General features: G+C 59.6%; 2 protein-coding genes across 5 annotated transcripts; one reads left to right on the top strand and one right to left on the bottom strand.

Annotated features, from left to right (window-relative positions):
- The first annotated feature begins 3641 nt into the window (after positions 1–3641).
- Positions 3642–5516, top strand: Fgf22 (fibroblast growth factor 22). Of its 2 annotated transcripts, none has more exons than XM_059252185.1 (3): positions 3642–3828; positions 5103–5206; positions 5287–5516. In XM_059252185.1, exons 1-3 carry the CDS (start codon positions 3642–3644, stop codon positions 5482–5484), a joined length of 489 nt encoding a protein of 162 aa, XP_059108168.1. In that variant the 3' UTR covers positions 5485–5516. The 2 variants fall into 2 exon arrangements, with proteins under 2 accessions (XP_059108168.1, XP_059108169.1); XM_059252186.1 differs by having other exon boundaries at positions 5310–5342.
- A 1578-nt stretch (positions 5517–7094) lies between these two features.
- Positions 7095–14327, bottom strand: Rnf126 (ring finger protein 126). 3 transcript variants are annotated; one of them, XM_059251717.1, is made up of 9 exons: positions 14190–14326; positions 10065–10123; positions 9901–9964; positions 9477–9721; positions 8928–8996; positions 8793–8862; positions 8360–8453; positions 8165–8280; positions 7095–7773 (listed from the first exon to the last, which is right to left on the bottom strand). In XM_059251717.1, the coding sequence occupies exons 1-9, from the start codon at positions 14262–14264 to the stop codon at positions 7624–7626; spliced, it is 942 nt and encodes a 313-aa protein (XP_059107700.1). In that variant the 5' UTR covers positions 14265–14326; the 3' UTR covers positions 7095–7623. The 3 variants fall into 3 exon arrangements, with proteins under 3 accessions (XP_059107700.1, XP_059107702.1, XP_059107701.1); XM_059251719.1 differs by lacking the exon at positions 8360–8453 and having other exon boundaries at positions 14190–14327; XM_059251718.1 differs by lacking the exon at positions 8793–8862 and having other exon boundaries at positions 14190–14327.
- Between the last annotated feature and the right edge of the window lie 8 nt (positions 14328–14335).

Here is a 14335-nt window from a genome sequence, read left to right as displayed (position 1 = left end):
CAGAGAGAGGGAGAGAGGAAAAGAGATTGATTCCAACAAGTGGCCCAAATGTGCAGAGCATGGATCTTAGAAAGATGTGTAGAAAGCCCAGCTTCAACTAAAAATCCAACTACAGTCCAGGATCATGTTTCCCCTTATCCTAGCCTCAGTTTACCTCCACAGACAGGCAGGCAGGAACAGAGCAAGAAGAGTGAGCTAAACCGGGTGTGGCAGCTCACGCCTTCGTTTATTTATTTTTAATGTTTATTTATTTGTTTGTTTTATATATGAGTGCTATGTTTTCATCCATCCCAGAAGAGGGAATCAGATCCCATTGTTTGGGTGGGAGCTCCGCCTCACACCACTCCTCCCCAAACCTGCCCTTTCAAAGCCCACCAAACACAGCTCCTCCCCCGAGAGAGGCTCAGGACGACTCCCACAGGGATATAAGCGGCTCCCCAGACACTGACTCATGGTCCTTGGTTCTTCAGTCTCATGTCACAGTCTCCTCTCTGCGGGGCCGGGGAATCGCCCGAGAGTACTTTACCCGTTAAACCTGGGCTTTCCAATTTGGTCTGATTCGGTTTGTTGCAACCGGGCAGAGAGGCCTTCAGGGGGCCTAAAACTTATCACCCATTACAGGTGGTCGTGAGCCACCACATGGTTGCTGGGAATTGAACTCAGGTCCTCTGAAAGAGCAGCCAGAGCTCTTAACCTCTGAGCCACCTCTCCTGCCCCAGCCCACGCCTTTAATCCCAGCATTTGGAAGGCAGACCCAAGCTGATCTCTGAGTTCAAGGGCAGCCACGGTGGTGACACAGAGAAACCCTGTCTTGAAGGAAAAAGAGAGAGAGAGAGAGGCGTGAGCTAGACATAGAAGTGGCATAATCCCAGCTCCTCCGTCCATTCGTTCGCAGCCCCCAGGAAATCCGTTTAGGTGTGGGCCGTCAAACCTGGAGGCATGCCCGCCTGAGGCCCCGCGAGGTCCACCCCGGGCTAGGACCGGCTTTCATGTAGAAGACCTACTGCAGCAACAGGGGTGGAGGGAGACATGCCAGCCACTGCAAAGGCCCTGAGGTGAGTTGCTGAACCTCTAGAGAGGCCTCAGGGCAGGAACTCAACAGATTTCCTCTCTTTAAATTGAAGACCCGTGGCCCCTCAACTACACATTCCAAGGTGCCCAAGCGGGCCTGGCCTTGCTGATGTCACAGGTCGAGAATGATTTCAGCACTGAGCATTGCCCTCCCCAACCGGCTCAGGGTACCTGGGGCACGGTGACCTCAACCCTGACTTCTTCCTGGGGTCAGCCTCCTGTTCCCCAGGGATGAAGTAGCAGGACCTATAACTCCAAGACATCAACAGCTCCTCAGATCTTTGTGGGCTGGAAGAACCATGGGCTCGAGTTCTTCCCCTGTCCCTTATTATTCAATCCCACTGGTATCTAGAGCTGAGGTAAACATGGTGTGGGGTAGGGGGAGAGTGGAGGGGAGCTGAGGCTGTGACTCAAGTCTTGCCTAGAATCCCCAGTGAGGGGCTGGGGGCGTGGTCAGGGTGGAGCCCCGCCTAGAATCCCCATTGAGGGGCTGGGGGCGTGGTCGGGGTGGAGCCCCGCCTAGGATCCCCAGTGAGGGGCTGGGGGCGTGGTCAGGGTGGAGCCCCGCCTAGGATCCCCAGTGAGGGGCTGGGGGCGTGGTCAGGGTGGAGCCCCGCCTAGAATCCCCATTGAGGGGCTGGGGGCGTGGTCGGGGTGGAGCCCCGCCTAGAATCCCCAGTGAGGGGTTGGGGGCGTGGTCAGGGTGGAGCCCCGCCTAGAATCCCCAGTGAGGCCTGGGGGCGTGGTCAGGGTGGAGCCCTGAAGCCCAATCCTGATTAGTCTTCACAATAAAAACCTGGAGTGGGTGGTGGGGTGGGTGGTGGTGGGCTGGGGGGAAGGCGTGGGGGGGTGGAGGGAGGGCAGGAGGGGGGAGAACAAGGGAATTCGTGGCTGATATGTAAAATTAAATTAAATTATAAAATAAAATTAAAAAATAAATTAATTTAAAAAAAAACCTGGAGTCATATATTGAGGGTGAAAGCTGAAAGATCAGAGAAACAGAGCAGCCAACCACCAGGGACCTCTAACCTCTTCGAAATCTCACCCTAAATGGGCAGTAGATCCTGTCTCCACCTCCCTAGTGCTGGGAGAATCCAGAGACGGGAAGTGGACTTGAGAGTACTGGAAGCAGGTAAGAGAGGATGACTCTCGTGGGGATGATGGAACTCTCTGGAGTTTGACAGGTAAGGGTTGCCCAACGCTTGTGCACTAATAACTCAGTTTATACTTTAAATGAGTGATTTATGTGGTATGCAAATTATATTTCAATGAGCTGTTATTAAATTAAACCAAGTCAGACACCTCCCAGGCGTGCGTCCTGGCCTCTCCTACAGGGAATCTAAAAATGTCCAGGGGCGGGTCCAGGGGCTGCAAGGTGTTTACTGCGGAATGGGAGCTTCGAGTTTCAGCCACGGAACAAAAGTGGCTTGGGGGCATTTGGAGCTGTGTGCTACATTGTTTGCCCAGCATTGTGCCTAGACTTTCTCAGTGTACCCCCTTGCCAGCCTTCCTCACAGAGGAAGCACTCAAGTGTGGATGATCAGGAAGGGTCAAGGGGCCTTGTGCTGTATGTATGTGGTGCGAGCAGCAGACGGACCCAGGCACGGACATGCTGGTCCATCGTATCCTGGACACCCCCCGCCCCCCAGCGTGACCTGCCCAGGGCCAGGAGGACGGGATCTACTGAGCCACCAGGAAGGAATCCTGGCATCCTGAAGGACTGGTTGTCTTTCCAGAGGGCTCCCCAAAAGGTAAACTTGTCAGCAAACCTCACCCTAGTGCTATTTAAAGGTGCCACCTGGGGCCAGGGGGAGGGAACTGGCGTTGAGGACCGAGGTTCCCCAGCACCAGTGACTCTAGGCTGCACCTGAAGGCCATTACACCCATCCTCAGAGCCACTGGCTGCCAGGCAGGTGCTGTGGACCACGGCTGCCACGGATGTCTCCCGGGGATGGGTGCGGCCGCGATGAGGAGCAGGTGTGGGGGTGGACACACCGCCCTAATTCTGCTGCCCAGACGCTGTCCTCTTGTCCTCAATGCCCCTAAGCTGGTGGTGACATACCTGTCTGTCCCTCCCGCCCAGACACAGGTTCCTGCATCTGTCTCGCTGCCCACCGTTCACCCCATCCCTTCCCTGTCCGTTCTTCCATGGCAGAGCCCCTCCGGAGGGGTGGCTTCAGAATCTCTAAGACAAGGGAGGACACACTGTCCTGTGTGTGCTCAGCCCAGCTGGCCGACTGACACCTTCTGGGATCTTGTTTACTTCACTGTCGTGTGCCCATCTCTTGCACAGTCTTCTCTCTGATCCCTTTCTCCTGTCTCTCCATCTCCGGTCTTCCCGTCTTCAATTTCTGTTCCTCTGCGATCTCGTTCTTGTGTCTCCCTCTCCATTCCCGCACCCTGACCCCCCGGGTGACGGCGACCCGCCTGTGGGACAAACGGGCACGCAGACCCCGCGTGTGATGCCCCGGCCGGCGGCCCCGCCCCCAGCGCCCATTGGACAGCCGCGGCGCTAGCCCCGCCCCCGACCGTGCAGCTGGGCCACCGCGCGCTGGCGGGCACAGGTCGGGATGCGCCGCCGCCTCTGGCTGGGCCTGGCCTGGCTGCTGCTGGCGCGGGCACCGGGTGCCCCGGGCGGGTACCCGCATCTGGAGGGCGACGTGCGCTGGCGCCGTCTCTTCTCCTCCACCCACTTCTTCCTGCGAGTGGACCCCGGTGGCCGGGTGCAGGGGACGCGCTGGCGGCACGGCCAGGACAGTGAGTGCTGGGGCAGGAGATGGGCACACCTCCTGTGGGCTCCCGGGCAAGGCAGGGGCAAGGCAGGGGCCTCCGGGTGGGGTCACTGGCCTATGTACAAGTCAAACTGTGCATGCCCAGTGGGACTATGAGGCAGGAATCCTGCTCCTGGGATCGCGACCTGCCTGATTGGGGTTCGCTCTGTTCCCAGACACCCCTATTTGGCAAATGAGGTAAGAGGGATGCCCTGATCTCAAGGTCCTGCTAAGAGACCAGGAATGTAGCTGGGTCCAGACAGAACCCTGCTTTGCATACAGAAGACCTTCGATAAGTGCTTGTGGCGTGTATGTGGCGAGAGGAAAGGCCACGGTGAGGAGGAACCTGGAGGTGAGGGAGAGGCCACAGCCAGCTCCCCTGCTGCTAAAGTCTGGCAAGAGTTCCTGGGAGGGTTTGAGCTCAGCCCTGGGCAGGTGACAGGGCACTGCCCATCCCAGTGGCTTTCATCTGGGTTCCAAGGCCCTCATTAGGCCACACAGGACGAGGGCTGTGACAGGGGACTGGCTGGGCAGGTCCATCCGTGGTAGCACAGCGAGGTGGAGTGGCCCCAGGCTGGGGAAGAGGCCCAGCTGAGTGACCTGGGCCCTTCACTACTTCTAAGATTTAGATCCCACCTAGATAGGGGTGGGGGTGATAGGTGATGGGCTCTTCCCTCCTTAATGTGGTAGTTACTGTGTGGTGCTGGCCAAGAGGAGGCAATGGTAACCAAGAGGGCCCACGGTCACGGGCCTTCCCTGGGGTGGGGCAGATGCGCTCACTCCTAGGTGATAGGGACTGTGGCCGAGTGGTGTGACTGTGCCCCCGCGTGGGGCCTCAAGCTTCTGGAGAGGGCCTAGAGGCCTGTGGTGGGATTTACCTCCTGGAACCGGTTCCTGGAGGGAAGCTGAGACCCAGGCAGGTAGGGCTTGCCAGGGCAGATGAGTCCAAAGCTGGCTTCTCCAATCCTGGGCCTCAGTTTCCCTTCTGGAAATGTGTACAGTTGGCACCCTCCACCCAGGGTTGTGTAGGTGCTATGAAGCAGAGGGCATACAGTCGGTGCCCAAGCATGTCAGTGTTAGCGATGGCCTGGCTCCCCAGGTCTTTTCTGGCTAGCGCCTGGCGGCTGTAGACAGACTCCTCTTCATCCAGGGAAGCTCGGTGTTTGTTGTGGAGTCCTAGTCTCCAGGGTCCATGCCAGCTGGGGCTGGAGACAGTCCAGTGTGGCTGCTGCCTGACTGTCCTCTTCCATGCCCTCTCAGGTATTGTTGAGATCCGCTCTGTCCGTGTGGGCACTGTGGTTATCAAGGCCGTGTATTCAGGCTTCTACGTGGCCATGAATCGCAGGGGCCGCCTCTACGGGTCGGTGAGTAATGGGCAGTGGGCAGCCACCGGGTGGTGATGGTTGGTGGGGCCAACAGCCAGCCTCACATAGCCGCACTGTAGCGGGTCTACTCTGTGGACTGCAGGTTCCGGGAGCGCATCGAGGAGAACGGCTATAACACATACGCCTCGCGACGATGGCGGCACCGCGGCAGACCTATGTTCCTGGCGCTGGATGGCCAGGGCGTTCCTCGGCAAGGCGGGCGGACACGGCGGCACCAACTGTCCACACACTTCCTGCCAGTGCTGGTCTCGTCGTGAAGGGCTTGCTGATGGCTGAGGAGGCACAGGCAGCGGAGAAGGCCTGGAAGATCTGGAGTTGGGCAGCAAGGGGCCCGGGCCAGAGATCCTGGGCCCACACGTGCCTCTCCTTAGGTCACAAGCTGTGTGTCTGCTGGCTGCCAGGCGTGGAAGTGTGGCAGGGTCCCTGAGGCGAGGCCCCTCTCAGGGGGATACACAAAACTGGCAGTTTCCATCCATCTAGTCTGGAGGTGAGGACATGGCTGGGCTCAGCCTGACATGTGCTCTGGGAACAGCATGGAGAGGTTTGGAGGTGGGGACGCACCAGGTGGATGAGGAAAGTCAAGACAGGGTCAGGGAGGGTGGACACGTTGTGGAGGGTGTGGCCCAGGTTGGCGGTAATAGCGACATAGACCTGTGCCATGTGGTCAGAGTAGGGGTTGGAGCTAAGAGCACTTCTTGCTCTTCCAGGGGGACCGAGTTTATTTCTCCCACGAGGCCATTCACAGTCACGTGTATGTCCCACTCCAGAGGACCCAACTTCCTTTTCTGGCCTCTACCAGCACCTGCACTCAAGTGCACATAACTTGCTCCCCATACACATAAAAAAGACACACACACTTTTTTTTTTTTTTTTTTGAGACAGTCTCTGCATATTCTTGGCTGTCCTGGAACTCGCTCTGTAGACCAGGCTGGTCTCAAACTCACAGAGATCCGCCTGCCTCTGCCTCTGCTCGATTAAAGGTGTATGCCACCACTCGGGGCTGATGTGGGGCCTCTGGACACTAGATGGGTTCACCATGTTCCCAGGAGTCACTGGGAGAGACCAACCTAACCTCACCTAGATCACATCCTGGGGACACCAGTGTCAGCTTCTGTCCCAGAACCATCAACAATAAATGTCGTAAGCTTTGGCGAGCATGGTTGCTCGTCACAGAGGCAGGACACAGACACTGTGCTGACAGCTTTCAGAAGGGACACTCGGGTCCTCGGCAGGGACAGCACGGTACCTGTGGGTGGCATCCTCTATCAGGCCGTCAGGGTGGGATGTGGTGGCAGCTTCGTCATTTAAGCACCCCAACCCGAGGAAGCCCCAGACCATGGCAGAGTAGAGGGCAACCAAACGTTAGCTGGCTGACACCATGGCATCGCCAGGGCTGAAGTAACACACGGTCCTCTGGGCTCTTCAGGTCCTAAACTCGAGGACAGGGTGGGCAGGTCACACCATTGCTGAAATCAACTGCTCTGGGCTGTGGGGGTGCTCTGGTCTCCTCCATGGAAACAAGGAACAGGAAGACTGGGGACCTGCTCACCCACGGCAATGCTGGTGTGGCGCTGGGTGAGACCTCATAGATGTTGCAAGTCCGTCACCCCATGAAGGCAGGGAAGTGGTATGTGGATGAGACAGCGGGGTCCTGGTCACAGGCCCCACCACGTGGTCACCCACACGCGGGGCTTGCAACAGACGGCTTCCCACCCAAGCAGCCCTCAAGTTCAAATTGCCTACCGTGGAACACTGCCAAGGCCTGGGTGTACCTTCAGGCCTTTGCCAGAAGCATAAACCCACCCTGTGGCTGCCCCACCGGGCAGTCATGGACACCCTGGCTGAAGGAAGACGCCAAGCCATGGGCTCTGCTTTTTGAGTAGGTGTATTTTAAATAGCTTTCCAGATAACACACATTTCCCTTTAAAAAAAAAAAAAGTCTGCTGGAGCAGTTTGTTCCTGGGTCTGCTGGTCACCCTCATGGTCCCGAGGCCGGCGCTGGCTGGGTGCTGGGCCTGGCCTCTCAGGGCATGTGGTAGCTGGGCCTGGCCACAGTTCTGCTGACTCTCCACAGATCATGCATGGCCGCACGTGGCTCAAACGTCCATTTATTTCAAAGCAGTAATAATTTAAAATCATAAAAACCCTTCTGCCGCAGTTGAACATTTGGAGGGTGAGGTTAGAGACGCTGAGGACGCCTGCTGGGGACACGGGGCCCACGTACGTGCCTCCAAACAGGAGCGGCCATGGCCAAGTCCGAGCCTGTCGCAGCCTGGGGCCCGCCAGGTGCTGCTGGCCACCACGGGGCAGCACCTCTAGTCCACGGCCATGGCGGTGCTGGGGCACCTGGGGCTGGTGGGATGGCCGAGCCCGGAGGGTGGGTGGCCAGGTGGGACTCAGGAGTTGCTTGTGGCGTTCTCGTTGCTGGGCGAGCTGGACGAGGATGAGGACGAGGATGACGAGAAGCCCACTCCGGTTAGGCCTGGGGGATTGGTGGCCGTGTTCTGTCCGGTGAGGCTCTTGCGGCAGACCGGGCAGCTGTCATGCTTGAGAGGACAGAGGAGGAGTTAGGAGGGGGCCGGGTCTGGGTGAGAGGGCCCACAGGCATGGCAGGAAGTCAGGGACAGCACCCACGGCAATGCTAACATGCTCTGACGCAGGGGTTCTTTCTGGATCTGGGTCAGGGTGGAGTAAAGCCAGGGCGAGCGTGAGGTCAGCCTCAGGGTCCAGGTGTGGGTCGAGGTCACAGCTGGACACAGGCATGGCAAAGGCAGGCTCAGAGTTAAGGGAAGGAAGGAACGGTCTGGTGAGTTATGGCTAGTGTGAGGGCTGCGGTTAGGATGAGCACAAGGTTTCTGATCGGCAGGCAAGCAGACTAGGGTTAGGGTCAGAGCTGGGTCTGGGTGTGCGCGCTGCCTCCCAGTGTAGGACAGTCACCTGCTCGAGCCAGGGCACAATGCAGCTGTCGTGGAACAGGTGGTTACAGGGCAACTGCCGCACGCTCTCCCCCAGCGCGTAGTCGTCTTTGCACACGGGGCACTCCAGCCCCGAGCCTGCCGAGGAAGCGGGTCGGTGAGAGGCAGGCCGGGGCAGGGGCGGTCCCCGGGACTCAACACCACCCTGTGAGCATACCCACGTGCTCCTCTGTGACGGGGACTGTGGGGAGGGCTTGAATCTTCTCCTTGTCTGCGGGTGGGGGGCCTGTGTTCTCAAACTGATTGAGGAGCTGAAAGACAAAAAGGAGCAGTGGCCTGAGGGGGGCATGGTTCCCAATGGGGTGGTGGGGCGTGGGGAGTCTCCACCTGCCCCGCTCTGCAAGGCTGCAACCAGCCAGACACACCAGGCCCAGTAAACCTCTGTCTGAGGCGTACAGCTCTGGTACAGGCCACCGTTCGTCCCAGAACAACAGGCGTCCTTCAAGAGGCGGGGAAGAAGGGACCGACCACTGAGCTGTCCGACACCAGAGGGCAGGATGCAGTGGCCTTCAGTGCTGCAGAGCCTGCGCCCCATCTGCCTCATTAGGCTGGCTTCCCGGCCCCCGGAGACGCTGAGTGGCTGGCTGTACCTGTGTGATGATGGCGTCCAGGCCGTTGGCCCCCCAGGCGTAGTCCATTGGGTTCGAGTGCAGGACGCCCCTGGGGGGGAGAGGCCGGTCAGGGGACGCAGGGTGGGAGGGGCCGGGCACCCGTCCCCTACTCACCAGGGACCAAGGCCCAGGCTGGGTACAGCGGCCGGGGAGATGATCCCGTTCACGAGCTGCTGGATGATCCTGTGGGAGAGAGGGTGTCACAGGGGCCTGCAGCGGCCAGCACCACCTCAGACAAGAGGCTTGCTCTGCAGCCCCTGCAGGCAGCTAGACCTGAACTGGCCCTTTCTTTCTGTCTCCACCACTCAAGTGCTAGGAAGACAGGCATGTGCCCTCCTACCCAATGGGAGGGAGCCATTGATACAAACTGTCTCATAGGGAATCCCAATAGCCAGAGGCCACGGGGCACGGCCTCAAGGTCGTGGACCCCAGCCTTATTCCACTTCCATGGGGGCATAAGGACGTAGTGCTCAGCTCCTGTGGGGGACCCAGGCTCCTTGGGTCCTGTCTAAGGAGAGAGGTGGCCAGATGGCTCCCACGGGTAGCCAGGTGAGGCCCTTAAGGAAGCCTGGAGCCGCAGGGTCAGTGCAGTGTGCTTGCCTCCCATGTTTCCACGTCTCCCTGTGGCAGTGAGGCCCTCAGCAGTTACCCCAGCCCACTCACCCTTCCAGTGTGGGGACACCTTCATGCCGGCCAGTGGCTCGCCGGGCGGTAAGGCGAGCACGGGGCTGCCGGGCCCCATACCGATGCCGAGACTGGTGCTCTCTCTCCCGGCGGCTCTCAGGGTCCCTGCCATCATCGGCCTGTGCCCCAGGAGGGAACGTGGGAATCTCAAAGCTGTCATCGAAGATGCCGAAAGCAAACTGGCTGTATCCCTGCGGCAGCGTGAACAGGTGCTGGTCCACACTCTGTGGAGAGGACGTAGTGAGGCCGCCAGGCACCGCAGACAGCGAAGGGGGGAGGGAGTCCACTGACCAGCCCCCAGATGGGGACAACTGTCAGGGCTAGGAAGAGCACCAAGTATGGGATGGGTGTGTGCCCTCCTGGAGGACAGGGGAGGATCTGGGGACCAGGGACCCTGACTCACCTCAAATGGCTGCCGGGTCTGGTCGGTGGGGGCTGTGGAGGGGGCAGAGCCGTTTTCTGTGTTCCTGGGGAGAGAGAGAGCCTGTCAACTGCAGGTGAAGCCCCTCCTAGGTCCTCAGGGCAAAAAATGCCAAGGTATGGCAGCCCTCCACCCTCATTCACTACCTGGTCTCTTCTGGAAGCTCCTCGATGAAGCCAGACTCGCACCTTGGGCAGATGTAATCCTGTGGGAGAGGCAAGGGTCAGGATGGCATCTATCCCAAGCCACGTACGGCAGTCTTGTCTAGCCTGGGCCTGAGGCACACAGGGCAGTGAGGACAGTAATGGCCTCCTCCTCCTACAGCCTAGTGACTCCAGCACCCTGCTAGGTCTCCCCAAGCCTGGATTCCTCCAGTGACCTCCCAGTCCCAGTGAAGACCCAGACACAGTGAGCACCCCACAATGACAGGACCCCCAGTCCCTTCCTTCAGACACATAATGGTGGGACACGGACAGCTAGGAGCCCATGTAGGGAGAGCGAGAGGAAAAGCCTGAAAACCAAGTAATGCCTTCCTGAGACCAAGTGCCAGCTACATTTGTGCTTCTGGGGCCAGAACCCATGGACCCAGAGGCCAGGTCACCTCTGGGGCCACCACCACACACAGAAAGCCCCACCAAGTGCAGGGCACGCTTCCCACAAGGCCACAGCTGTTGAGTGTTAAGGCAGTGGTACAGGCGGTCAGCCAAGACCATAGGCCTCTCACAGACAGAATGGATCCTAAATCAAGAGTGGCCACGGGCCTGACCACTGGGCTCCACACGATACATCACACACTACGTCCTGCTCCAGCCAGAGGCAGCTTCAAGCTGTTGGACAAGAGGAGAGCAGGCAGGGAGGGAGGCGGCCCAACTGGCAATGTGACACACGAGGCCCGCTCATCACCCTGCAGACACACCTCCACAGCTGAACGCACTGCCACGAACATGTGAAGGGGCACGCCATTAGTCACCAGGGCAACGCCAGCATGACTCGGCTGACCCGAGACAGTCAGCAAAGTGGGGGCAGGCCTCTCCAGAGCTGGGTGGTCGCACTACTGACAGGGCCAGAGTCTGACCAGGACCACCTCCTTGGCACAGCACTCTTGGCTGACCGCCTGTACCACTGCCTTAACACTCAACAGCTGTGGCCTTGTGCTGGTGCACTCTGCCTCAACCTCCACACCCAGCCACCCCTCACTGGCTGCAGCAGGGACAGTTAGGGCAGGCATCTGCCCACCCTCACAGCAGCTGGTGCCAAGGGTCACCCAGCAGAGGCCATTCTGCCTTGTCTGATCCTATTCCTCTGCTCCTGGGAGCAGCTGTCTTGATGGTCCCAGTGACATCCTGCCCAGAGAAGACCCCTGATAGAGACCTGAGACTGTAGGATATCCACAGGACATGGGGTGCCCTATGCTCAGGTGACCCCTATAACACATCCCAAAGGACCACTCTGAGTACCACAGGGAAGGCAAGGGGACGGAGTCTAAGCATCTCTGGCCACAGTGTCAGTGGTCTGCAGCCCCTGGTCTCCAGAGGACAGGCAGCTTCCAGAACTGACAGGGTGTGAGGCATGGGGAGCCACAGACCCAGCTCCCTGGCCATAGCTCCGCGTGTAGAATCGCCACCCTTGGGCACGTGTGTCCTACATCCTCAGAAGATGCAGCAGCCACTGTCTGTCTCACGAGTCCATGCAGCACCTTACTCAGCACATGGCCGTGCCCTCTGGTCTCCCACCAGGAGGGCTTAACGCCTTCACCTTGCCTGGCGCTCTGTCTGTAGGAGTGGTTCTGCCCAGGACCCAGGCCAGGCCCCTCATGCTCTACCCCATGCTAGGCACTGTGTTCACGCATGCAGCAGGTACTGGCTCCTCTCATCTATGCCCCTTGACCCACGGGGCAGTGTGCAGGAAAAACGAGGAGCCAGGCTGCAGGTGTCTGCCCACACCTGTGTGTCACATGGCCTCCACCAACACGCCCCGCGGAGGATCAAGTCTGGGCGTGCACTGCCCACAGCCTCTGGTTCTAGCCAACTCATCTTTTCCTACGGACTCGTTCCCAGCCCAGCAAGCTCTTCTTCCCAGCACCCTGAAGCTCTGCCACTGCCTGGCAGCCCCAGCCCCACAGGCACGACACAGACTACCCATTAGAGCAGCAGTTCTCAACCTGTGGGCCATGATCTCTTCGGGAGTCAAACAACTTCTCAGGGTCGCCTAGCAGACGTCCTGACTATCAGATATTTATACTACAATTCATAACAGCAGCAAACAGTTATGAAGTAGCAACGAAAATAATGTTATGGTTGGGGTCACCACAACACGAGGAACTGTACTAAAGGGTCCCTGTATCAGGAAGGCTGAGACCCACTGTGTTAGAAACCAGGGGTGCTGCTCACTTGTCTGGGATGGGCAGCACACTGGACAGATGATGACACAGAGTGCCTGGCTCAGGGCCACCCTGAGAAGTGGCCTCCGTCTGACTCCAGACCAGAGCAGCAGCAGGGCAGCCCAGGTGCCACCACTGGCAGTGGGTGTCTGGAGTGGCCGCTGTCCCTACAACTGCACACAGGGCAAGGTCCCCTCCTCGAGAGGCCTGTCCCGGACTCTAGACCATGGCAAGTCCCACCGAACCCGAGACCTGCCCCAGCTCCCGTTAGCATGCTAGCTGCTCACACGGAAACCACCACGCCACTGTCCAAACACTTGTCACTCCCTGGCCAGCCTACCAACCCTGGAAGAACAAAGACCGTGTTGGGTCACCGGGACTTACAGGAGGGCCCTTGCCAGGCACAGCAGCAGTCAGAGGTCAGGGTCCTCCTTGTTCAAAGCCACAGGGCCAGCACTGGTGCTGCGTTGGCCCCAGTAAGGAAAAGCAACAGCTAGGTATGCACCTGGGTCAGGCCACCTCCTAGCAGAGACCCAGGCTTCTGTTCCCAGGGCCCACAAAGATGTTGAGGGGGCTGCAGAGTGCCCAGTCCAGGCTCACCCCTGACACTGAGGACAGGAAAGAGCAAGGAAAAGCTGGGGAGACAGAGGTAAGGCATAGCAAACAGAGAAGCAGAAATAACCATCAGGGAGATTCCCACATCCTAGGTTTGCATGGCACCCCAGATTCCACTCTCCCTCCAACCTGCTTTTTTTGTCGTCATTTTGCTTTCTGTTTGTTCTAGACAGGGTTTGCTGGTGTCACCCCAGCTGTCCTAGAACTCATTAAGTAGAACAGGAACTCCACTTGCCCCTGCCTCCTGAGTGCTGGAATTAAAAGCATGAGCCGCCAAACTGAATTCTTAGCGCTAAAATCGCCCTGAAGAATACCATAGTGTCACCACCCAGGGGTAGTGTGCACAGACCCGAAGAAACTACACCAACTCTCACCACCCGCCCTTCACCCGGACAGGCTCTGCACGATTCAGTTACGACCCATCACCTTCTCTGCAATGGCAGTGTGGCTCACACCAGACCAGTTACCACTTCAAAGGACCCACCCAAGCTTCCTTTCCTCAAAATACAGGAGCAGACTCCATGCCCAGCCTGGGAAGGCGGCAGCTGGCTGCAAGTACAGGCAGATGAACCCTCCCAAGAGCGAGCCTCAAACCTGGTGTCAGATAAGGGATGCCCGGGGGGTGGGAGGATGCTGCCCTGGGAACCTAGGAGCTACCCACCAGGGGTTGGCCAGATGGACCTGGGAAAAGAAAGGGGAGGTCGGGGACACCAGACACGGAACTCGTCAGTCACTCTCAACAGGCTTGAAGGAACCCTGGGAGGCACCTGGCCAAAATCACCTTGAACTGCACGCAGGAGGCCCCAGGACACCCAAGCAGGGTCCTAGGGGCACACATGCCCAGAGCCACCGTGAAGCAGCAGGAGGCTTGGGGACACCCAGGTGGGGGCCTGGGGGTGCAGCTGGCCAAAGCCACACCGAAGCGCTAGCCTAAGGCCGGTAACGACCAGCTGGGGTTGCGGCGCGACAGACCCCCGGGCTGCGCCGCCGGATTCGCAGCTCCTCTGGGCGCAGCTGCGAGGCCCGGGGCGGCGCTCGAGGCCGCGCTGCGCGCCCCCGCGTCCTGGCCACGCGCTCGGCGATCGTCCCCGGCGCGGAGCTCAGCCTCCCATCGCCAAGGGGTCCGGCCGCCGCCACGTCCCTACGGGGGACCCCCGCCGCCGCCGCCCTGGGTTCCCGGGCTGCCCGCCATGCTGCTCGCACCCCGCCGGGTCTCAGTTTCCCCCCTCGCCCGCCTCGCGCGCCCAGCCCCGCCGCCCTCCCGTCCGGACCTCACCGGCAGGCGAGGCACGATCTCCACCGAGCAGCAGTGGCAGAAGTACCGTCCGGGCTGCGGCGACGCCTCGGCCATGGCCACCGCCGCCTCCGCGTCGCCCGCCCCCCGCGCGGCGCCCGCCGCCGGCCGTTTGCTGCTCCCTCGCC

This window comes from Peromyscus eremicus, unplaced genomic scaffold (genome assembly GCF_949786415.1).
Source record: "Peromyscus eremicus unplaced genomic scaffold, PerEre_H2_v1 PerEre#2#chr22_unloc_1, whole genome shotgun sequence".
NCBI classification, from domain to species: Eukaryota; Metazoa; Chordata; class Mammalia; order Rodentia; family Cricetidae; genus Peromyscus; species Peromyscus eremicus.
The sequence above is the reverse complement of the archived record's forward strand: the minus strand, read 5'-3'. Positions and strand labels throughout refer to the sequence as shown.